This window comes from Solea senegalensis, linkage group LG17, assembly GCF_019176455.1.
Source record: "Solea senegalensis isolate Sse05_10M linkage group LG17, IFAPA_SoseM_1, whole genome shotgun sequence".
NCBI classification, from domain to species: Eukaryota; Metazoa; Chordata; class Actinopteri; order Pleuronectiformes; family Soleidae; genus Solea; species Solea senegalensis.
Genome location: NC_058037.1, coordinates 3,018,649 through 3,043,931, shown reverse-complemented (window position 1 = coordinate 3,043,931; position 25,283 = coordinate 3,018,649). Strand labels below are relative to the sequence as shown.

General features: G+C 38.5%; 6 protein-coding genes across 6 annotated transcripts; all 6 read right to left on the bottom strand.

The window, feature by feature from the left end:
* Window positions 1-1,963: 1,963 nt before the first annotated feature.
* On the bottom strand, window positions 1,964-3,102 carry LOC122784302 (trace amine-associated receptor 4-like). The gene has a single exon (XM_044049508.1). It carries the CDS (start codon window positions 3,001-3,003, stop codon window positions 2,032-2,034), a length of 972 nt encoding a protein of 323 aa, XP_043905443.1. The 5' UTR covers window positions 3,004-3,102; the 3' UTR covers window positions 1,964-2,031.
* Window positions 3,103-4,815: 1,713 nt separating this feature from the next.
* On the bottom strand, window positions 4,816-6,168 carry LOC122784309 (trace amine-associated receptor 4-like). Its single transcript, XM_044049521.1, has one exon. It carries the CDS (start codon window positions 6,069-6,071, stop codon window positions 5,100-5,102), a length of 972 nt encoding a protein of 323 aa, XP_043905456.1. The 5' UTR covers window positions 6,072-6,168; the 3' UTR covers window positions 4,816-5,099.
* A 2,584-nt stretch (window positions 6,169-8,752) lies between these two features.
* LOC122784311 (trace amine-associated receptor 4-like) lies at window positions 8,753-10,105 on the bottom strand. Its single transcript, XM_044049523.1, has one exon. The coding sequence runs from the start codon at window positions 10,006-10,008 to the stop codon at window positions 9,037-9,039; it is 972 nt and encodes a 323-aa protein (XP_043905458.1). The 5' UTR covers window positions 10,009-10,105; the 3' UTR covers window positions 8,753-9,036.
* A 2,575-nt stretch (window positions 10,106-12,680) lies between these two features.
* On the bottom strand, window positions 12,681-14,055 carry LOC122783676 (trace amine-associated receptor 4-like). The gene has a single exon (XM_044048464.1). The coding sequence runs from the start codon at window positions 13,934-13,936 to the stop codon at window positions 12,965-12,967; it is 972 nt and encodes a 323-aa protein (XP_043904399.1). The 5' UTR covers window positions 13,937-14,055; the 3' UTR covers window positions 12,681-12,964.
* A 2,572-nt stretch (window positions 14,056-16,627) lies between these two features.
* Window positions 16,628-18,015, bottom strand: LOC122783677 (trace amine-associated receptor 4-like). Its single transcript, XM_044048465.1, has one exon. It carries the CDS (start codon window positions 17,893-17,895, stop codon window positions 16,924-16,926), a length of 972 nt encoding a protein of 323 aa, XP_043904400.1. The 5' UTR covers window positions 17,896-18,015; the 3' UTR covers window positions 16,628-16,923.
* A 4,295-nt stretch (window positions 18,016-22,310) lies between these two features.
* Window positions 22,311-23,762, bottom strand: LOC122783675 (trace amine-associated receptor 4-like). Its single transcript, XM_044048463.1, has one exon. It carries the CDS (start codon window positions 23,640-23,642, stop codon window positions 22,671-22,673), a length of 972 nt encoding a protein of 323 aa, XP_043904398.1. The 5' UTR covers window positions 23,643-23,762; the 3' UTR covers window positions 22,311-22,670.
* Between the last annotated feature and the right edge of the window lie 1,521 nt (window positions 23,763-25,283).

The window sequence follows — 25,283 nt, the reverse complement described above, 5'->3', positions numbered from 1 at the left end:
TAAACTAGTGTGTGTGTTTTTAGTAATTGTTGGTTTGGTGTGTCTGAGTGCTCACAGTTGCTATTACACAGCAAAAGTTCAGTGACATTTTTATTTGTGTATGGTGGAAAGCAAATACTGATACTGACATAATGGCATACGATAAATATGGAAAAATTACCTACATGGTTGCAAAACAGTTGGTTGGTTGTCACTGGGATGCAGCGCTAGAGTTGAGTATAGGGTGACAGCTGCAGGAAAGAAGCTTCCTCTGATCCTGCTGGTTCGGGTGCGGAGAGACCTGTAATGCCTCCTGAGAGGAGTGGGGGGGGAACAGGCTGTAGTTGGGGGGACCCTGCATTCATTGTCTGTCAGCTTGATGGCGCGATGTCTGCCGTGCAGCGTTACTTGCCAGTCAAGCACTGCGTTCATCATCTGCCTCAGCTTCATGGAGCTTTGTCTCACTCACACAGCACTGTGAGTGACAGGGGGAGTGGCTACAGTAGAGTGGTGAAATCCAGTGTGTGCTTCTTTTATCGATTATATTTAACAATTTTTTTTGCATTACTTATCCAAACTTTGCACTGCACTTACTTGTGCCCGTAGCAAGACACCTGTCAAGTTTGAAATCAATCTGACCATCGGTTCGAGAGATTTGCGTATAAAACACACACTGACAGATGTTCCTGGAGTTTATAGATAGATAAATTGTTACTGTTATTCACTGCATGCATGTGTGCTGTGGTAAATGTTGGTTGAGAGAGCCAGTGCACAAAATCACTACCTCGATACTATTTATTGGGATATATTTTTGATATTATAGTTGATAACATACTGATTTTATAGGCATAAATTGATAGCCTTTTCTCTTAGCCCTAAATATTCAAATGAATAAATTTTCAATCAAACTGTTGAAAAAAACGTTAGTCCCCAACACCAGTGCATCCATATGATGTATTTTTACCTTGTTATGTTTAAGAGCAGCACTTGTAGTGGAAATGAATCTTTCCACTAGGGAACCTTTTGGGACTGTTCACCTGTTCAAGCCTTTTGGTGTAAAATACTCGAGCAAGTGGTTGATTATATTCCTCTCATGATGCTCCTCTCTCTCTCTACTTGTTTATGCATGGCCAAAAAAAAGTTGCCACCTAAAAAAAAAAGAAAAACAAAAGGGTCACACGTTCGTTTTTGTCAGGCTTCCTTCTTCTCATGAAATATAGGTCTGTGATGCAAAGTCAACTCTCTCATGAGGACGTTCCTGTTTACTTCTCAATGCACATCTCTAACACAGTCTAGACAATTTAGCTGAATCAGATACTGTACGTTCTAATATTTAGTTTGACCACGTTTAGCTTTGATTACAGCACTCATTCACTGTGGCATTGTTTCGATTAGCTTCTGCAATGTCCAGTGTTTTTGTTACAAATATCTTGTATTTATGATGGGAGAGTCGGACCAATTTGTTTATGACAGCTCTCCAATACGTGTGTGGCTATGAATAACATAATAAAATGCAGACACAGTATTAACATATATAAAACTCTTCTAGTGCACTGTTTCATCAGTCTTAACTAATTTGAAACTGTCCATGAGCGAAGGCTAAAGGTGCACTGATATAATTTAGGCAAGGAAACCTTGAGGGGATAAGATATTGTCTATATAACACTCTAACACTCTCATTTTGTAAACATCTGTATTTCATAATTAACATCATGATTATTTCTTAATTGTATTACAAACTAAATAGTCACAGGCACTGGTTAGTTTAAAGCATTGCATGTGTGCTATTACTGAAAAAAGGTCATGGGCAACTACCAGTAATAACATTGATAGCAACAAGAATTGTCTGCCTGTATTCACTTTATAAATGAATGTGCACAGAATGGCAATACAGCATACACAGTCAAACGGGTAAATATTAGGTTTATAGAGGCACTGACACATTCAATTGTTAAGGAATAATAATGAGATTAATACAAAGATGTAAGACATAATGTATTCATCTTTAATGCCAGACCTGATTACTCACATGTCAGTGAATTGAATAATACATCAAAAGAGTTTAGAATTAGAAAAATCATCTTTAAATATTTTTCCCGTAATGATCATCCTAAAAGCTGATCGAAACCAGCTGTAAAAAAAGGCATAAACAAACGGGTTTAACATTGAATTTGACCATCCAAGCCATTTAAATGACAGAATTGCATTAACTGGTATCGCATAATTGCTTAAAGGATTAAAGCCGATGGAGAGAAAGAAAGGCGTCCAACTCAGGAGAAAAATCCCCATCACAATAGACAGAGTTTTAGTCGCCTTTTTCTCCGTTTTACTGACAGTTGCACCAGATTTTGCCATGCTCTGGATGCTGCGTGCCTGTTTCTGTGCCACCATCAAAATCTTTAGGTAGATTGAAGACATTACGATAGCTGGGATGAAAAATGCAAATAAAACTCCCACAACCATTGTACTCTGTGTTTTACGTTGAAATGTAATACATTTCTTAATTTTTAGTCCTTTATCTGGGGCCTGGGATGTGAAAATAACTGCATTTAGAGTGGCAATAGTCCAGGACACGAGAATCATGATCCCAATGACACGAACAGTTATTCTAGTTCTGTATCTCAGAGGCTGACACACTGCATAATATCTGTCAACAGAAATGCAGCACAAGTTCCAAATGGAAGAATTGCACAGTGTCACATCCAAACTGCCTCGTACTTGACAGAGTACATAATGAAAACGCCAATATGAGCTCACCACAATTATGATGCTGAACGGCACAACTAAAACTCCTACTAGCAGGTCAGCCACAGCCAGAGAGAGCATCAGGAAGTTTGTAGGAGTGTGGAGCTGTTTGAAGTAAACAATTGAGATTATTACAAGTAGGTTTCCACACATTATGAGAACTGACAAAGAGCCACCAAAAATACATAATAGATATGAAATAGTCACAGCGGTTAAGTCAGGTGCATTTGCTGATTCATTAAAAAGAAGCTGCTCTACAACAACATCAGATGAATTCATGCTTAAATAATCAGTAATACTTAAACAACATGCCTAACATTAAGACAAATCAACGTATAAGTAGTGTAAACTAAATCCAGATTTGTGCATTTGTAGTGAAAGGTGACCCTAATCTCTCTGCTGGTGAGCAGGTCAGGATTAGAAATACTGTTCAAGCTCATTAGCATATTCAATTTACGAAAGGTGTGTTTAAAGAAGGTCATTGTGCTGAGTGAACGACCTAAATCAACCTGCTTGTGTATGTGCTTGTATTGTAATAAAGGTTTTAGTTAATTTAAGGATCGGGAATTGTGCACCATCAGTTAAAACAGTGGTTTGCATCCTTTTTTCTTTAAAGCCTGTGTTGCAAGACAAACAAGACCCCCAACCCAAACCCCTGTCCACAAACACACCAGAGGAATAAAGTGATTTAAAGTAATTTAACATGTTTATATGCACACATAAACAACAGTTTTAGGTTTTTGTTCCTATTTTCACAGTGTAAATATATATCAAACTGCCCTGTGCTTCCATAAAATCAAAACCAAGCTCTTTTGAAATATTGCCTTATTTTCTTTTTTGTAATTGGTGAGTCTTTGATACTTTTATGCTTCTCAGACATGATATTTTGTAGCACAGATGCTGAACATGATCAGGTATAGCCACTTACTTACCTGATGAGACTTGCTTATGCAGTAATGGTCACAGAAGTTCAGAAGACACATATCTTAATACATTTAATGGTGGACAAAAAAATGGGTTTTAATTTGGATTTAATTTAGATTGGGATTTTCTGCATTTAATAAATATAATTTTAATAACCTGACAGTCTCAGAGCAGACAAAGCTCTGTGCCCCCCATCTATTTAGCTCTCTTTTAGCTAAACTAGTGCTGTGTTTGTTAAAACATTCAACTGAACTGAATGGGTGACCTCACAGTAGAGTTCTCAAGGGGTCGGGCCGGCCCGAAAAACCCTACCGGACCCGCGGGTCTGGGCCGGGTTCATCCGAAAAAATCTGCAAATGAGGCGGGGCAGGCCCCGGGTTTCCGTTTCTTGCAAATTGTAAATTATTTGTTGTTTGTTGTGAATCATCACTGTTCACGTGTGGTGAAGAGTAAATCACCTGGGGAATGACTTTGTATCGAACCAACCAATGCAAATTAACAGAAACTTAAATTACAACAGCACCACTTGAAATCTAATGGCTAAAAACAGTCATTTCTTCAATTTGAACTCTCAAATGTGTGTACCAAGACACTCAAAGGATGGGAGTCTGTTTTAATTCAGAATAACTGACCCACTGCATTTTTTCTCATATTATTTTATATCATATCAACATATTTTAAATATGTGAAATGTGTGTCAGCTCATTGATCATTTTAGTGAACCCAAATAGTGGTTCACAGGTTGCTTTACCAATACCAGCATATGTCAGATAAGTTTGTGATTACTGAAGACTAATACATGTGTGGCTATGAATAACATAATAAACTGCAGACACAGTATTAACATATATAAAACTCTTCTAGTGCACTGTTTCATTAGTCTTAACTAATGTGAAACTGTCCATGAGCAATAGCTTAAGGTGCACTAATATAATTTAAGCAAGGAAACCTTGAGGGGATAAGATATTGTGTGTATATATAAGTATTGACATTTTGTAAACATCTGTATTTCATAATTGACATAAATATTATTTCTTAATTGTATTACAAACTAAATAGTCACAGGCGCTGGTTAGTATAAAGCATTGCATGTGTGCTATTATAGGACCTTACTGAAAAAAGGTCACGGGCAACTACCAGTAATAACATTGACAGCAACAAGAATTGTCTGCCTGTATTCACTTTATAAATGCATGTGCACAGAATGGCAATACAGCATACACAGTCAAACGGGTACATATTAGGTTTATAGAGGCACTGACACATTCAATTGTTAAGGACAGAGACATGTTACTTGTCAAGATGTTTTGTATACATTGTGTTGCAAAAAAAGACAAAGAGACAAAAATGTGTGTCTAATAATATGAGATGAATACAAAGATGTAAGACCTAATGTATTCATCTTTAATGCCAGACCTGATTACTCACATGTCAGTGAATTGAATAATACATCAAAAGAGTTTAGAATTAGAAAAATCATCTTTAAATATTTTTCCCGTAATGATCATCCTAAAAGCTGATCGAAACCAGCTGTAAAAGAAAGCATAAACAAACGGGTTTAACATTGAATTTGACCATCCAAGCCATTTAAATGACTGAATTGCGTTAACTGGTATTGCATAATTGCTCAAAGGATTAAAGCCGATGGAGAGAAAGAAAGGCGTCCAACTCAGGAGAAAAATCCCCATCACAATAGAAAGAGTTTTAGTCGCCTTTCGCTCCGTTTTACTGACAGTTGCACCAGATTTTGCCATGCTCTGGATGCTGCGTGCCTGTTTATGTGCTACCGTCAAAATCTTTAGGTAGATTGAAGACATTATTATAGCTGGGAAGCCAAACGCAAAAAAACTTCCCACAATCATTGTACTCTGTGCTTTATGTTGAAATAAAACACACTTCTTGATTTTTAGTCCTTCATCTGGGGCCTGGGCTGTGAGAATAACTGCATTTAGAGTGGCAATAGTCCAGGACACTAGAATCATGATCCCAATGACACGAACAGTTATTCTAGTTCTGTATCTCAGAGGCTGACACACTGCATAATATCTGTCAACAGAAATGCAGCACAAGTTCCAAATGGAAGAATTGCACAGTGTCACATCCAAACTGCCTCGTACTTTACAGAGTACATAATGAAAACGCCAATATGAGCTCACCACAATTATGATGCTGAACGGCACAACTAAAACTCCTACTAGCAGGTCAGCCACAGCCAGAGAGAGCATCAGGAAGTTAGTAGGAGTGTGGAGCTGTTTGAAATAAATAATTGAGATTATTACAAGTAGGTTTCCAAACATTATGAGAACTGACAAAGAGCCACCAAAAATACATAATAGATATGAAATAGTCACAGCGGTTAAGTCAGGTGCATTTGCTGATTCATTAAAAAGAAGCTGATCTTCAACAACATCAGATGAATTCATGCTTAAATAATCAGTAATACTTAAACAACATGCCTAACATTAAGACAAATCAACGTACAAGTAGTGTAAACTTAATACAGGTTTGTGCATCTGTAGTGAAAGGTGACCCTAATCTCTCTGCTGGTGAGCAGGTCAGGATTAGAAATACTGTTCAAGCTCATTAGCATATTCAATTCACAAAAGGTGTGTTTAAAGAAGGTCATTGTGCTGAGTGAACGACCTAAATCAACCTACTTGTGTATGTGCTTGTATTGTAATAAAGGTTTTAGTTAATCATCAGTTAATTCAAGGATCGGGAATTGTGCACCATCAGTTAAAACAGTTGTTTGCATCCTTTTTTCTTTAAAGCCTGTGTTGCAAGACAAACAAGACCCCCAACCCAAACCCCTGTCCTCAAACACACCAGAGGAATAAAGTGATTTAAAGTAATTTCACATGTTTATATGCACACATAAATGTTGGGCTCAAATTGTGAAAGAGTGGTTCAGGGGGCATGAGACATCATTTTCAGGAAAGGATTGGCCACCACAGAGTCCAGACCTTAACCCCATTGAGAATCTTTGGGATGTGCTGGAGAAGGCTTTGCACAGTGGTCCGACTCTCCCATCGTCAATAAAAGATCTTGGTGAAATATTAATGCAACACTGTACGGAAATAAATCTTGTTACATTGCAGAAGCTAATTGAAACAATGCCACAGTGAATGAGTGCCATAATCAAACCTAAAGGCGGTCCTATTTTCACAGTGTAAATATATATCAAACTGCCCTGTGCTTCCATGAAATCAAAACCAAGCTCTTTTGAAATATTGCCTTATTTTCTTTTTTGTAATTGGTGAGTCTTTGATACTTTTATGCTTCTCAGACATGATATTTTGTAGCACAGATGCTGAACATGAATAGGTATAGCCACTTACTTACCTGAAGAGACTTGCTTATGCAGTAATGGTCACAGAAGTTCAGAAGACACATATCTTAATACATTTAATGGTCGACCAAAAATGGGTTTTAATTTGGATTTAATTTAGATTGGGATTTTCTGCATTTAATAAATATAATTTGAATAACCTGACAATCTCAGAGCAGACAAAGCTCTGTGCCCTCCATCTAGTTAGCTCTATACACAGTATTTTGGGACCGTTAACTTGTTCAAGTCTTTTGGTGTAAAATACTCAAGCAAGAGGTTGATTAAATATTCCTCATGATCGTGGTTCCGCTCCTTTCTCGCTCTACTTGTTTATGTACACTGCATGGCCAAAAAAATTCACCACCTGATAAAAGGCTCACACACTGTTCGGTGGACCGTCTTTAGGTTTGATTATGGCACTCATTCGCTGTGGCATTGTTTCAATTAGCTTCTGCAATGTAACAAGATTTATTTCCGTACAGTGTTGCATTAATATTTCACCAAGATCTTTTATTGACGATGGGAGAGTCGGACCACTGTGCAAAGCCTTCTCCAGCAAAGATCCAAAGATTCTCAATGGGGTTAAGGTCTGGACTCTGTGGTGGCCAATCCATTTTTGAAAATGATGTCTCATGCCCCCTGAACCACTCTTTCACAATTTGAGCCCAATGAATCCTGGCATTGTCATCTTGGATTATGCCCGTGCCATCAGGGAAGAATAAAATCCATTGATGGAATAATCTGGTCTTTCAATATATTGAGGTAGTCAGCTGACCTCATTCTTTGGGCATATAATGTTGCTGAACCTAGAACTGACTAACTGCAGCAACGCCAGATCATAGCACTGCCCCCACAGGCTTGTATAGTAGGCACTAGGCATGATGGGTGCAGGTGGCAACTTTTTTTTTTGTTTTAGTGTATTTATGTACTTAACCATTTACTTTAATTAAATATATTTTTTTATTTAAATACATGACAGCCATTTTTCTTCTGCAGGGATCTCTGTGTTTTCTTGTCAGTGGATATTTTTGATGTTGCTACGAGAATATATCACCTGGGGAATTACTTTGTATTGTACCAACCAATGCAAATTAACAAAAACTTGAATTACAACAGCACCAGTTGAAATCAGAAGGTTAACAATTAATCTGTTAACAGTCAATTTTTTCAATTTGAACTCTCAAATGTGTGTACCAAGACACCCAAAGGATGGGAGTCTGTTTTAATTCAGAATAACTGACCCACTACATTTTATCTCATTATTTTATATCATATCAACATATTTTAAATATGTGAAATGTGTTTCAGCTCATTGATAATTTTAGTGAACCCAAATAATGGTTCACAGGTTGCTTTACCAAGACACCAACATATGTCAGATAAATTTGTGACGACTGAAGACTAATACATGTGTGGCTATGAATAACATAATAAACTGCAGACACAGTATTAACATATATAAAACTCTTCTAGTGCAATGTTTCATTAGTCTTAACTAATTTGAAACTGTCCATGAGCGAAGGCTAAAGGTGCACTAATACAATTTAGGCAAGGAAACCTTGAGGGGATAAGATAATGTGTGTATATATAAATATTGACATTTTGTAAACATCTGTATTTCATAATTAACATAAATATTAATTCTTAATTGTATTACAAACGAAATAGTCACAGGCACTGGTTAGTTTAAAGCATTGCATGTGTGCTATTATAGGACCTTACTGAAAAAAGGTCATGGGCAACTACCAGTAATAACATTGACAGCAACAAGAATTGTCTGCCTGTATTCACTTTATAAATGCATGTGCACAGAATGGCAATACAGCATACACAGTCAAACGGGTACATATTAGGTTTATAGAGGCACTGACACATTCAATTGTTAAGGACAGAGACATGTTACTTGTCAATATGTTTTGTATACATTGTGTTGCAAAAAAAGACAAAGAGACAAAAATGTGTGTCTAATAATATGAGATGAATACAAAGATGTAAGACCTAATGTATTCATCTTTAATGCCAGACCTGATTACTCACATGTCAGTGAATTGAATAATACATCAAAAGAGTTTAGAATTAGAAAAATCATCTTTAAATATTTTTCCCGTAATGATCATCCTAAAAGCTGATCGAAACCAGCTGTAAAAGAAGGCATAAACAAACGGGTTTAACATTGAATTTGACCATCCAAGCCATTTAAATGACTGAATTGCGTTAACTGGTATTGCATAATTGCTCAAAGGATTAAAGCCGATGGAGAGAAAGAAAGGCGTCCAACTCAGGAGAAAAATCCCCATCACAATAGCCAGAGTTTTAGTCGCCTTTCGCTCCGTTTTACTGACAGTTGCACCAGATTTTGCCATGCTCTGGATGCTGCGTGCCTGTTTCTGTGCGACCGTCAAAATCTTTAGGTAGATTGAAGACATTATGATAGCTGGGATGCAAAATGCAAATAAAACTCCCACAACCATTGTACTCTGTGTTTTACGTTGAAATAAAACACATTTCTTCATTTCTAGTCCTTTATCTTGGGCCTGGGCTGTGAGAATAACTGCATTTAGAGTGGCAATAGTCCAGGACACTAGAATCATGATCCCAATGACACGAACAGTTATTCTAGTTCTGTATCTCAGAGGCTGACACACTGCATAATATCTGTCAATAGAAATGCAGCACAAGTTCCAAATGGAAGAATTGCACAGGGTCACATCCAAACTGCCTCGTACTTTACAGAGTACATAATGAAAACGCCAATATGAGCTCACCACAATTATGATGCTGAACGGCACAACTAAAACTCCTACTAGCAGGTCAGCCACAGCCAGAGAGAGCATCAGGAAGTTTGTAGGAGTGTGGAGCTGTTTGAAATAAACAATTGAGATTATTACAAGTAGGTTTCCACACATTATGAGAACTGACAAAGAGCCACCAAAAATACATAATAGATATGAAATAGTCACAGCGGTTAAGTCAGGTGCATTTGCTGATTCATTAAAAAGAACCTGCTCTGCAACAACATCAGATGAATTCATGCTTAAATAATCAGTAATACTTAAACAACATGCCTAACATTAAGACAAATCAACGTACAAGTAGTGTAAACTTAATACAGGTTTGTGCATCTGTAGTGAAAGGTGACCCTAATCTCTCTGCTGGTGAGCAGGTCAGGATTAGAAATACTGTTCAAGCTCATTAGCATATTCAATTCACAAAAGGTGTGTTTAAAGAAGGTCATTGTGCTGAGTGAACGACCTAAATCAACCTACTTGTGTATGTGCTTGTATTGTAATAAAGGTTTTAGTTAATCATCAGTTAATTCAAGGATCGGGAATTGTGCACCATCAGTTAAAACAGTGGTTTGCATCCTTTTTTCTTTAAAGCCTGTGTTGCAAGACAAACAAGACCCCCAACCCAAACCCCTGTCCTCAAACACACCAGAGGAATAAAGTGATTTAAAGTAATTTCACATGTTTATATGCACACATAAATGTTGGGCTCAAATTGTGAAAGAGTGGTTCAGGGGGCATGAGACATCATTTTCAGGAAAGGATTGGCCACCACAGAGTCCAGACCTTAACCCCATTGAGAATCTTTGGGATGTGCTGGAGAAGGCTTTGCACAGTGGTCCGACTCTCCCATCGTCAATAAAAGATCTTGGTGAAATATTAATGCAACACTGTACGGAAATAAATCTTGTTACATTGCAGAAGCTAATTGAAACAATGCCACAGTGAATGAGTGCCATAATCAAACCTAAAGGCGGTCCTATTTTCACAGTGTAAATATATATCAAACTGCCCTGTGCTTCCATGAAATCAAAACCAAGCTCTTTTGAAATATTGCCTTATTTTCTTTTTTGTAATTGGTGAGTCTTTGATACTTTTATGCTTCTCAGACATGATATTTTGTAGCACAGATGCTGAACATGAATAGGTATAGCCACTTACTTACCTGAAGAGACTTGCTTATGCAGTAATGGTCACAGAAGTTCAGAAGACACACATCTTAATACATTTAATGGTCGACCAAAAATGGGTTTTAATTTGGATTTAATTTAGATTGGGATTTTCTGCATTTAATAAATATAATTTGAATAACCTGACAATCTCAGAGCAGACAAAGCTCTGTGCCCTCCATCTAGTTAGCTCTATACACAGTATTTTGGGACCGTTAACTTGTTCAAGTCTTTTGGTGTAAAATACTCAAGCAAGAGGTTGATTAAATATTCCTCATGATCGTGGTTCCGCTCCTTTCTCGCTCTACTTGTTTATGTACACTGCATGGCCAAAAAAATTCACCACCTGATAAAAGGCTCACACACTGTTCGGTGGACCGTCTTTAGGTTTGATTATGGCACTCATTCGCTGTGGCATTGTTTCAATTAGCTTCTGCAATGTAACAAGATTTATTTCCGTACAGTGTTGCATTAATATTTCACCAAGCTCTTTTATTGACGATGGGAGAGTCGGACCACTGTGCAAAGCCTTCTCCAGCACATCCCAAAGATTCTCAATGGGGTTAAGGTCTGGACTCTGTGGTGGCCAATCCTTTTCTGAAAATGATGTCTCATGCCCCCTGAACCACTCTTTCACAATTTGAGCCCAATGAATCCTGGCATTGTCATCTTGGATTATGCCCGTGCCATCAGGGAAGAATAAAATCCATTGATGGAATAATCTGGTCTTTCAATATATTGAGGTAGTCAGCTGACCTCATTCTTTGGGCATATAATGTTGCTGAACCTAGAACTGACTAACTGCAGCAACGCCAGATCATAGCACTGCCCCCACAGGCTTGTATAGTAGGCACTAGGCATGATGGGTGCAGGTGGCAACTTTTTTTTTTGTTTTAGTGTATTTATGTACTTAACCATTTACTTTAAATAAATATATTTTTTTTATTTAAATACATGACAGCAATTTTTCTTCTGCAGGGATCTCTGTGTTTTCTTGTCAGTGGATATTTTTGATGTTGCTACGAGAATATATCACCTGGGGAATTACTTTGTATCGTACCAACCAATGCAAATTAACAAAAACTTGAATTACAACAGCACCAGTTGAAATCAAAAGGTTAACAATTAATCTGTTAACAGTCAATTTTTTCAATTTGAACTCTCAAATGTGTGTACCAAGACACCCAAAGGATGGGAGTCTGTTTTAATTCAGAATAATTGACCCACTACATTTTATCTCATTATTTTATATCATATCAACATATTTTAAATGTGTTTCAGCTCATTGATAATTTTAGTGAACCCAAATAATGGTTCACAGGTTGCTTTACCAAGACACCAACATATGTCAGATAAATTTGTGACGACTGAAGACTAATACATGTGTGGCTATGAATAACATAATAAACTGCAGACACAGTATTAACATATATAAAACTCTTCTAGTGCACTGTTTCATCAGTCTTAACTAATTTGAAACTGTCCATGAGCGAAGGCTAAAGGTGCACTAATACAATTTAGGCAAGGAAACCTTGAGGGGATAAGATATTGTGTGTATATATAAATATTGACATTTTGTAAACATCTGTATTTCATAATTAACATAAATATTATTTCTTAATTGTATTACAAACGAAATAGTCACAGGCGCTGGTTAGTTTAAAGCATTGCATGTGTGCTATTATAGGACCTTACTGAAAAAAGGTCACGGGCAACTACCAGTAATAACATTGACAGCAACAAGAATTGTCTGCCTGTATTCACTTTATAAATGCATGTGCACAGAATGGCAATACAGCATACACAGTCAAACGGGTACATATTAGGTTTATAGAGGCACTGACACATTCAATTGTTAAGGACAGAGACATGTTACTTGTCAAGATGTTTTGTATACATTGTGTTGCAAAAAAAGACAAAGAGACAAAAATGTGTGTCTAATAATATGAGATGAATACAAAGATGTAAGACCTAATGTATTCATCTTTAATGCCAGACCTGATTACTCACATGTCAGTGAATTGAATAATACATCAAAAGAGTTTAGAATTAGAAAAATCATCTTTAAATATTTTTCCCGTAATGATCATCTTAAAAGCTGATCGAAACCAGCTGTAAAAGAAAGCATAAACAAACGGGTTTAACATTGAATTTGACCATCCAAACCATTTAAATGACTGAATTACGTTAACTGGTATTGCATAATTGCTCAAAGGATTAAAGCTGATGGAGAGAAAGAAAGGCGTCCAACTCAGGAGAAAAATCCCCATCACAATAGCCAGAGTTTTAGTCGCCTTTCGCTCCGTTTTACTGACAGTTGCACCAGATTTTGCCATGCTCTGGATGCTGCGTGCCTGTTTCTGTGCTACCGTCAAAATCTTTAGGTAGATTGAAGACATTATGATAGCTGGGAAGCCAAATGCAAAAAAACTTGTCCCAATCATTGTACTCTGTGCTTTATGTTGAAATAAAACACACTTCTTGATTTTTAGTCCTTTATCTGGGGCCTGGGATGTGAAAATAACTGCATTTAGAGTGGCAATAGTCCAGGACACTAGAATCATGATCCCAACGACACGGACAGTTATTCTAGTTCTGTATCTCAGAGGCTGACACACTGCATAATATCTGTCAACAGAAATGAAGCACAAGTTCCAAATGGAAGAATTGCACAGTATCACATCCAAACTGCCTCGTACTTTACAGAGTACATAATGAAAACGCCAATATGAGCTCACAACAATTATGATGCTGAAAGGCAAAACTAAAACTCCTACTAGCAGGTCAGCCACAGCCAGAGAGAGCATCAGGAAGTTTGTAGGAGTGTGGAGCTGTTTGAAATAAACAATTGAGATTATTACAAGTAGGTTTCCACACATTATGAGAACTGACAAAGAGCCACCAAAAATACATAATAGATATGAAATAGTCACAGCGGTTAAGTCGGGTGCATTGGCTGATTCATTAAAAAGAAGCTGCTCTGCAACAACATCAGAAGAATTCATGCTTAAATAATCAGTAATACTTCAACAACATGCCTAACATTAAGACGAATCAATGTATAAGTAGTATAAAGTCTGTATGTTTCACATCATGCACTTAATCCAGATTTGTGCATCTGTAGTGAAAGGTGACCCTAATCTCTCTGCTGGTGAGCAGGTCAGGATTAGAAATACTGTTAAAGCTCATTAGCATATTCAATTCACGAAAGGTGTGTTTAAAGAAGGTCATTGTGCTGAGTGAACGACCTAAATCAATCTACTTGTGTATGTGCTTGTATTGTAATAAAGGTTATAGTTAATCATCAGTTAATTTAAGCAACGGGAATTGTGCACCATCAGTTAAAACAGTGGTTCCCATCCTTTTTCCTTAATAGCCTGTGTTGTAAGACAAACAATACCCCCAACCCAAACCCCTGTCCACAAACACACCAGAAGAATAAAGTGAATAATGCCACATGTTTATATGCAAAAAATAAACAGCAGTTTTAGGTTTTTGTTCCTATTTTCAGTGTATATATATATATATATATGAAATTGCCCTGTGCATCTATAAAATCAAAACCAAGGTAACTTTTGAAATATTGCCTTATTTTCTTTTTTGATATTGAGGAGTCTTTGATACCTTTATTTTATGCTCCATGATGCTGAACATGATCAGGTATAGCCACTTACTTACCTGATGAGACTTGCTTATGCAGTAATGGTCACAGAGGTTCAGAGGTCACGTAGCTTAATACATTTAGTGGTGGACCAAAAAATGGTTTTTAATTTGGGTGATACTGAGTTCTGATTATCCAATGCAGTGTGTGATTGGGATTTTCTGGATTAAATAAATATAATTTTAATAACCTGACAATATCAGAGCAGACAAAGCTCTGTGCCCCCCCCATCTAGCTCGCTCTCTTTTAGCTAAACTAGTGCTGTGTTTGTTAAAATATTCAACTGAACTCTGAAAATAAGGTGAAAATATATTATTAATGTATGGCAAAAGCTGCTTAAGTTGAGTGCAGAGGCCCATTAACCAATTATGGCATACAACAGGACCCTGTAAGAGCCTGCATAGGTGGGTCAGGCCTCGGGTTTCCTTTTTTCCGCTCATAAAACACATTTCTTGCAGTTTATACATTATATGTTTTTTGTTGTGAATCATTGCTGTTCACATGTGGGGAATAGTAAATGTGGCTGCCTGCTTGATGGAGAGGGGCAGACCTGACGCCGTTGCGTGCGTAACCCTCAACACTTTGGGCTTGTTAGTGTCATTTTTGGAGCCCTTTTTATGATGCTCAGCGTGAACTGGGGGGGGGGGACAAATATTCCACTCTGCATCTTGTGCTGCTATGGGCAGAAGGACTCGGACATTACTGCCAACGAAATGCCAAAGATACAGCACAGAGCGCAGCCGTGCGTCAACAGCATGCGTACCAGTTTTACGCACAACTCCACAAAGCCGCAACATTCCCGCAGGCCAGGTCGGGTTGTAATTTTCAGGCCCGTTGAGAACGCTACCTCACAGTCACAGCTTCTTCTGTACCAGGAAGTAGATAGGTATGTCAAGGACTGGGGAGGCTCATCAAGTGGGCAAGGATGAGCTTCAAGCCTACAAATTTATGATCAATGGTTTTGAAAAGAGACAGCATTTCTGAAAATGTCCACTTTTCTCAAGATGGCACCAGGATTCTATCCATCACTGAGAATCCAATGGGAAAGCTGTTTGATCGCAGCCTCAGAGATGTAGCAGCCATTCAGACATCTATCAAGGAGCTGGACTCCTGGCTGAGCAAAGTGGCAGCCCGGGAAGTTCAAATGCAAGGTATACCAACACAGCATCCTGCCTCGGATCCTCTGGCTATTGCTTGTGTATGATATGCACATAGCATCATTAGTAGAGATGATGGATAGGAGGATCAGTGGATACCGGTGCAGGTGGCTTGGCTTACCACGCAGCCTGAGGAGTGGAGCTCTGTACGGGACGAATAATATCCTGCAGCTTTTTCTTTAACATGGAAGAATTCAGGTTTCCAAAACTAAATAAGCCCTGCAGTACAACTCCTCTCCTTGCCTCTCCTCTTCAAACTGGACACCTGTCATCAAATGGTTACAGTTAATCTGTTAAGTCATTTCTTCAATTTGAACTATCAAGACACTCAAAGAATGGGAGTCTGTTTTAATTCAGAATAACTGACCCACTTATTCATATTATTTTATATCATATTAACATATTTTAAATATGTGAAATGTGTTTCAGCTCATTGATCATTTTAGTGAACCCAAATAGTGGTTCACAGGTTGCTTTACCAACACCAGCATATGTCAGATAAGTTTGTGATGGCTGAAGACTAATACGTGTGTGGCTATGAATAACATAATAAACTGCAGACACAGTATTAACATATATAAAAGTCTTCTAGTGCACTGTTTCATCAGTCTCAACTAATTTGAAACTGTCCATGAGCGAAGGCTAAAGGTGCACTAATACAATTTAGGCAAGGAAACCTTGAGGGGATAAGATATTGTCTACATAACGGTCTTGACATTTTGTAAACATCTGTATTTCATAATTAACATAAATATTATTTCTTAATTGTAATACAAACTAAATCACATGCACTGGTTAGTATAAAGCATTGCATGTGTGCTATTATAGGACCTTACTGAAAAAAGGTCATGGGCAACTACCAGTAATAACATTGACAGCAACAAGAATTGTCTGCCTGTATTCACTTTATAAATGAATGTGCGCAGAATGGCAATACAGCATACACAGTCAAACGGGTAAATATTAGGTTTATAGAGGCACTGACACATTCAATTGTTAAGGACAGAAACATGTTACTTGTCAAGATGTTTTGTATACATTGTGTTGCAAAAAAAGACAAAGAGACAAAAATGTGTGTCTAATAATATGAGATGAATACAAAGATCTAAGACATAATGTATTCAAATTTAATGCCAGACCTGATTACTCAGATGTCAGTGAATTGAATAATACATCAAAAGAGTTTAGAATTAGAAAAATCATCTTTAAATATTTTTCCCGTAATGATCATCCTAAAAGCTGATCGAAACCAGCTGTAAAAGAAGGCATAAACAAACGGGTTTAACATTGAATTTGACCATCCAAGCCATTTAAATGACTGAACTGCATTAACTGGTATCACATAATTGCTTAAAGGATTAAAGCCGATGGAGAGAAAGAAAGGCGTCCAACTCAGGAGAAAAATCCCCATCACAATAGCCAGAGTTTTAGTCGCCTTTCGCTCCGTTTTACTGACAGTTGCACCAGATTTTGCCATGCTCTGGATGCTGCGTGCCTGTTTCTGTGCTACCGTCAAAATCTTTAGGTAGATTGAAGACATTATGATAGCTGGGAAGCCAAATGCAAAAAAACCTCCCACAGTCATTGTACTCTGTGCTTTATGTTGAAATAAAACACACTTCCTGATTTTTGGTCCTTTATCTGGGGCCTGGATGGTGAAAATAACTGCATTTAGAGTGGCAATAGTCCAGGACACTAGAATCATGATCCCAACGACACGGACAGTTATTCTAGTTCTGTATCTCAGAGGCTGACACACTGCATAATATCTGTCAACAGAAATGAAGCACAAGTTCCAAATGGAAGAATTGCACAGTATCACATCCAAACTGCCTCGTACTTTACAGAGTACATAATGAAAACGCCAATATGAGCTCACAACAATTATGATGCTAAAAGGCACAACTAAAATTCCAACTAGCAGGTCAGCCACAGCCAGAGAGAGCATCAGGAAGTTTGTAGGAGTGTGGAGCTGTTTGAAATAAACAATGGAGATTATTACAAGTAGGTTTCCAAACATTATGAGAACTGACAAAGAGCCACCAAAAATACATAATAGATATGAAATAGTCACAGCGGTTAAGTCAGGTGCATTTGCTGATTCATTAAAAAGAAGCTGATCTTCAACAACATCAGAAGAATTCATGCTTAAATAATCAGTAATACTTCAACAACATGCCTAACATTAAGACAAATCAATGTATAAGTAGTATACAGTCTGTATGTTTCACATCATGCACTTAATCCTGGTTTGTGCATCTGTAGTGAAAGGTGACCCTAATCTCTCTGCTGGTAAGCAGGTCCGGATTAGAAATACTGTTCAAGCTCATTAGCATATTAAGTTCACGTGTTAAAAGAAGGTCATTGTGCTGAGTGAACTACCTGAATCAACCTACTTGTGTATGTGATTGTATTGCAATAAAGGTTTTAGTTCATTTAAGCATCGGGAATTGTGCACAATCAGTTAAAACAGTGGTTCCCATCCTTTTTACTTTGAAGTCGCTGTTGCGAGACAAACAAGGCCCCCAACCCAAACCCCTCTCCACAAACACACCAGAAGAATAAAGTCAATAATTACACATGTTTATATGCAAAAATAAACAGCAGTTGTAGGTTTTTGTTCCTATTTTCACTGCCCTGTGCTCCCATAAAATCAAAACCAAGGTAACTTTTGAAATATTGCCTTTTTTTCTTTTTTGATACCGGTGAGTCTTTGATAGTTGTATGCTTCTCAGACGTGTTATTTTGTAGCACAGATGCTGAACATGATCAGGTATAGCCACTTTCAGGACTTTCTCAAATGCACTAGTGTGAAGGCCACAACTCCCAATCATTTGTAGTTGGGCTCCACCACACTTCTCTCTTGGTTTCTCTTGTAAGAGTTCAAGAAACTTCCAATTTACACTGGGCCCATACATTGACATTGAGAGCATGCTGTTCAAATTCAGCTCCTTTGTACCTTCCTGCACATATGAGAAAAATAGAGGAAATGATCAAAAACATCCACCAAAACCCCTGACAACTTAATAGTGATAATCACAATTATTGTTTTGTTATTATTTGTTATTTACATTTTTTCTTACTTATATATACACACATACAGATACAAAATAGTTTTGTGTGTGGCCTATAAATGTAATCATACATTTTGCAAATTATACTAATTATTTTCTGTAGGTTAACTAACTAAATTACATCTAATCTGTATTTACAACATAGCTTGATTCTGCAACTCCATTTGCAGCTCATTAGGCCTTACATCAATGATTATTGTTGCTATGGCAACATGTGACAGCCGACATTAACAGCTGTTAGCTAGATTTGCCCAACCGATAAAATTTCAAATTGGCATATTTCAACAAAATCAACTACAACTACAAACAGTTACACCCCTTAAACTCTGAGCTAATGTGTTGTTACCTGATAGATTGTCAAAGTGACTATAGACTGTGACCTGAATAGAACAATAGTATGTGATTTCAAACACAATCGTAATGTTACTTACACTGAAATGACCCAACATGTCCTTGGCTCTGGATGCGAACTCCGACCCCTAGTAGCAGGAGATGACATGGTGTGTGCCCGTCTCATCATCAGTAGTCCAGAAGTGCAAATGAAGATCCATTTAATTGCTCATTGTCTTTTATTAATGCTTTCGTCAAACATGACAAAATATGGCCTCTCACTAATGCTGTGTGTTAGCTCCTTCTTGATGAATGAAGCAATGCCATATTTGGCGACATATGGCGTTTTATTTTCACCACAGGTGAATGACTTGACGAGCTGGGAATCGTGGAACATTTAACAATTTAAATTAATTGTTCCTCATCACAGTAAGGACAACCCACAATACCTCTACCTTTTGGTTCTCTGGCGGTGAAATGAAGCTTGTCATAGCCGACTGAGAGGTGCCGTCGGAATTTGTAACGTTAGGTGCAAACAATGCAGGAATTAGCCTCGCCCCACTATATCAGCTGCCATGTACCGCAGCTGATTTCCTCCTTTCATGTGACTCAATGGCTTTGAGCCCCATGGTACTTAAGGAAAAAATCATTTTGCAGACTTTGCACATTGCCGCATTTTTATTTTCAGCCGGCGCCAACCACCTCCTAAATACTTCCTCTTCCATCCATTTCTCATTTAACTTAATGGCACCCGATGTAAGAGTCTGTCGCTGATGGACCGTAAACTGGCTACTGATCACGGAGTCTCTCATTTTAAGTTAACCAAACACATACACACTATTAGATATTTTATGGTGGGCCACTGTGCTTTCTCATCGGCATTAAACGCACCATCCATACCTTTAATACCAAATTTACATAAAATTTAAGACCTTAATTAGGAAACACAACTTAACGGTGCCGAGGCGAGGCAAGTAGAGCTGGTGGGAATGTGCCACAAGTGCACTCTGACCGTTAAATCCGCCCCTGTTGTGAATGAACCAATCACGATGCAGCATTTATGACTGAGATTTGTCAGTCATCTGGCTTGACCTGGCAAACTCCTATCAATCCATCCCTCATAAACTGGTGACAAAAGCCTTGACAACCCACTACGTTCCACAGTAGGTCACAGAACACATACAGGACTATCACAGCAGTTTCACCATTAGATTCACCTCTGGAGCAACAAAATCTGCATTGCCCCGCCTAGAGAAAGACATCGTCACTGGTTGCACCATATCAGTGATGCTGTTTGCTCTGGCGATGACTATGCTCGTCATGGCAGCAGAAGTGGAATGTAGAGGCCCTCTGTCTAGATCTGGCATTTGCCAACCGCCGATTCGAGCTTTAATGGACAGTCACAGCAACATCAGAGCCAGGATGCCACCAGCTCCTCAGAGGTCTGGAAAGGCTTGTAACATGGGTGAGAAGGATATTCAAGCCAGCCAAAGGCAGGTCCCTGGTCCTGAGGAAAGGGAGAGTGGAGTGCAAGTACCGCTTCCACTTAGATGGTTGTCCATTTCCATCGCTGTCAGAAAAGCCTGTGAAAAGAGCCCATCACAAGCACAACACTCAGGCCAGACATGGTCTTAACATCTGAGAGTTCAAAGCAAGGGTGTTGGTGGAATTAACATTTTCCTGGGAAGACCGGATTGAGGTGGAATACAAGCAGAAGAAGGCAAAGTATCTTGAGCTGGTAGAGGCCTGCAGGTTGAATGGTTGGAGGTCCCACAGTGAGCCAATCGAGGTGGGCTGCAGGGGATTTCCAGGGCAGAGACTGCACCGGACACACAGGCTCCTTGGCATCAGGGGGTTACAGGAGAGGGAAGCCATCAAAAACATCAGTGAGGCAGCAGAGAGCGCTGGCTGTGGATCAAGAGTGGCGATACATGGTGTAGTGCAGCAGTCCCCAACTTTTTTGCGCCTGTTCAATGTATGACCATATTTTGAATCCGCTGTGTATGCAAATGTATTACCAGCATAACATTGCAACAACAATACTGTACAGAGCGCAGGGGAAAAAAATGGCCAAGTCCATCACTGATATCCACAAAGCTGCAACATTCCTGGGGCCGAAATTCAACCAGTTGCGGATGCTGCTCACTGACCAAAGGACAAATATACAACATGTGAAGTCCTGCCTGTTATTTGCGCAGCAGCGGGTAACGAAGGACCCAGATGACGTGAGCCAGGAGACAGGTGCATCAACAGCAGCAGCAGCAGCAGCAGCACCCGGTAACCCTGCTTCACACTGATAGGATGTCGGAAATGGCAACAGGGTTTTCAGTGTGTTGTGGCAATCTCAGGGTATTCTGCCATGACTTTAATCCAAAACACCAAGTTATTGTCTCAAACATACTTTAAAGGCCGCCGTCATTTGCGATCTCCAGCAGTTGATTTTCTTCTTGTGACCGTGACATGTGATCGAGGCAAACATCTTGACAGGCATCCAGAATGAGTCATAGACCAATGTGGCGGAAATAATCCGGTAATTTTCCAAAATAAAAAAAACGTTCAGGATACGATAACAAATAAAATGGAAATAATGTAAGTTATGTATTCTTTCTGTGCAGCCCGGTACCAATTGACCCACGGACCGGTACCGGTCACCACCATCAAAATCCTTAGGTATGATATGATAATTGGGATGCCAAATGCAATAAAAACTGCCACAACTGCTGTACTCACACCTGATGTTTTTTTACCTTTATCCGGGGCCTTTAATGTGAAAATAATTCAATTTAGAGTGGCAATAGTCCAGGACACCAGAATCATGATCCCAACAACACGGACATATATGAGAATATAAGAAGGATACCTTTTTTGTGCCAAATTTTCACTTCACAGGTGAGAAAATGTGTTTAAAATTTAAATAATTTTAAAATAAAATTTTAATTTTATTATTAAAACGGTCTTTGAATTAAAATATACTTTTTGTGTTGATTCTACATTAATTCCATGATATAATATAAATGAATATCTGTAATAAGCTTAATTACAGAAAATCATGCAATTAGTTAATTTTTTTAAACGATTGAAAACCCTAAAATTCTTCTAAAAGCATTGCCTGTGTGTTAAGATAAAAACTTCACAAGAACAAGTCATGGACGACTAATACTGATTTATGAAAATTTTAATATAGCTTTCATGGTACTATTGACCTTCAAGGTCATGGACAACTAATAACATTGACAGTGACAAATGGAATGAAAATAACAGCATTATAATAAATAATAACATTGGGTTTATAAAGCGACAGACCCATCACATAGTTAATGACAGAGACAACACCTCACATATTAGGCACTTGTCAAGAGGCTTTCTATACATTGTGTTGCAAAAACAGACAGTAACTGCATAGCACAGATGGAATTTGTATAAATATATGAGATGAATACAGAGATATGAGACATAATATATTCATCCTTAGTGCCAGACCTGATCACTCAAATCAGTCAGTGAATCATATAATGAATCAAGAGAGTTTAGAATTAGAAAAATCATCTGTAAATATTTTCCCTGTAATGATCATCTTAAAAGCTGATCGAAACCAGCTGTAAAAGAAAGCATAAATAAATGGATTGAACATTGAATTTGACCATCCAAGCCACTTAAATGACTGCATTACATGAACTGGTATTGTAGAATTGCTCAAAGGATAGAAGCTCATACAGAGAAAGAAAGGCGTCCAACTCAGGATAAAAATCCCCATCACAATAGCCAGAGTTTTAGTCGCCTTTCTCTCCGTTTTACTGACAGTTGCAGTAGATTTTGCCATGCTCTGGATGCTGCGTGCCTGTTTCTGTGCCACCGTCAAAATCTTTAGGTAGATTGAAGACATTATGATAGCTGGGAAGCCAAATGCAATAAAAACTGCCACAACTACTGTACTCTGTGCTTTCGGTTGAAATAAAGCACACCTGACGTTTTTTTGACCTTTGTCCGGGGCCTTTAATGTGAAAATAATTCCATTTAGAATGGCAATAGTCCAGGACACCAAAATCATGATCCCAATAACACGGACATTTATTTTAATTCTGTATCTCAGAGGCTGACACACTGCGTAATATCTGTCAACAGAAATGAAGCACAAGTTCCAAATGGAAGAATTGCACAATATCCCATCCAAACTTCCTCGTACTTTACAGAGTACATAATGAAAACGCCAATATGAGCTCATCACAATTATGATGCTGAAAGGCACAACTAAAATTCCAACTAGCAGGTCAGCCACAGCCAGAGAGAGCATCAGGAAGTTTGTAGGAGTGTGGAGCTGTTTGAAGTAAATAATGGAGATTATTACAAGTAGGTTTCCAAACATTATGAGAACTGACAAAGAGCCACCAAAAATACATAATAGATATGAAATGGTCACTGCAGTTATGTCAGGCACATTTGCTGATTCATTAAAAAGAAGCTGCTCTGCAACAACATCAGAAGAATCCATAGTTGAATTATCAGTAATACTTAAACAACACGCCTGACATTAAAACAAATCAACGTATAAGCAGTATAAAGTTGGTATGTTTCAAACCACACACTTAATCAATGTTTGTACATCTGTAGTGAAAGGTGACCCTAATCTCTCTGCTGGTGAGCAGATCAGGATTAGAAATACTGTTCAAGCTCATTAGCATATTAAGTTCACGAAAGGTGTGTTTAAAGTGTATCATTAAACGTCACCACAACTCTACCTATGTGTCCAATCTACTTGTGAATGTACTTGTATGTGATGCCCACATTGAATTATGGTTATTACTTTAACATTATACCAGACGGTTGGTGTAATGGTTAGTGCTCTTGCCTTTGCAGCAAGAAGACCTGGCAATGAACCCCAGCTGAAACAAGGGCCTTTCTGCCTTTTCTAACCCTAATGCCTTTCTGCATGGATTTTGTTAGGTAAAATTGGACACTCTAAATTGACCATAGGTGTGAATATGAATGTAAATCTCTGTGTGGCCATGCGATGGACTGGCAAACTGTCCAGGGTGTTCCCGGCCTATAACCCTGTGTCAGCTGAGATTAGCACCGCACGCCCCTGCGACCCTCCAGTGGAGGCAGGATTTCACATATTGTTGTACATTTGCCCTTTGGTCAGTGGGCAGCATCTGCAACTAGCTGAATTTTGGCCACAGGAATGTTGCGGCTTTGTGGAGTGCTGTGCAAAACCGGTTCACGTGCCATTGACGCACGGCTGCGCTCTGTGCAGTATTGTTGACATTTTGCTGGCAGTGATGTTTGAGTCGTTCTGCCCATTGCAGCACTAGATGCAGAGTGGGATATTTGTCCCCCTCCAGTTCACGCTGAGCATCATAAAAGGGCTCCAAAACTAACACTAACATGCCCACAGTGTTGGGGGTTACGCATGCAGTGGTGTCAGGTCTGCCCCTCTCCATCCACACGTGAACAGTGATGGTTCACAACAAACAACATACAATTTACAAACTGCAAGAAATGTGTTTTATGAGCGGAAAAAAGGAAACCTGAGGCCCGACCCGCCTCATTTGCAGATTTTTCTGGACCGAACCTGGCCTGAACCCGCAGGTCCTGTTGGGTTTGTTGGGCCTGCCCAACCCGTTGAGAACGCTATCGTCAGTAGTATTACTTTTTCGTTGTTTTTTATTTCCTTAACTTCAAATGATATAGCATCGTTTGTTATTTCTGCTCACTTCAAAATAAGAAGTGTAGTCAAAGGAGCCGTAGGTTACCTTATCTATGTGTGGGTGCCCGTCTCTCTCTGTCAATCAAAATAATTACAAAATACATAGTTTGATGACAGTTGGGTGTGGGATCATGAGCTTAGGCTTACTTCCTGATTAAGTGACTGATCCTTTTGATCGTTTTTTCCCAAAGTCGCTTTTGTCTCCAACTCAACCAAACCCTCTTTCCCTTCCTCCCTGACTCCCTCTTCACCTGTTACTGTAGACACCTCACTACAACTGGTGACTCTTTGCTCCACTGAACAACCATCAACGGCTCCAGAGGGGGGCCCCAGTGATTTCCAGTCATGTAAATTTGATAAATCTATCAAATAGTTGTATGCATGTTATTGACAGCATGGGTTAAATACAATGATACAAATAAATCA

What these genes read in the sequence shown, in the direction of transcription:
- LOC122784309 (XM_044049521.1), bottom strand. Translation starts at nt 6,071, where the DNA reads ATGAATTCATCTGATGTTGTTGAAGATCAGCTTCTTTTTAATGAATCA.
- LOC122784311 (XM_044049523.1), bottom strand. Translation starts at nt 10,008, where the DNA reads ATGAATTCATCTGATGTTGTTGCAGAGCAGGTTCTTTTTAATGAATCA.
- LOC122784302 (XM_044049508.1), bottom strand. Translation starts at nt 3,003, where the DNA reads ATGAATTCATCTGATGTTGTTGTAGAGCAGCTTCTTTTTAATGAATCA.
- LOC122783675 (XM_044048463.1), bottom strand. Translation starts at nt 23,642, where the DNA reads ATGGATTCTTCTGATGTTGTTGCAGAGCAGCTTCTTTTTAATGAATCA.
- LOC122783677 (XM_044048465.1), bottom strand. Translation starts at nt 17,895, where the DNA reads ATGAATTCTTCTGATGTTGTTGAAGATCAGCTTCTTTTTAATGAATCA.
- LOC122783676 (XM_044048464.1), bottom strand. Translation starts at nt 13,936, where the DNA reads ATGAATTCTTCTGATGTTGTTGCAGAGCAGCTTCTTTTTAATGAATCA.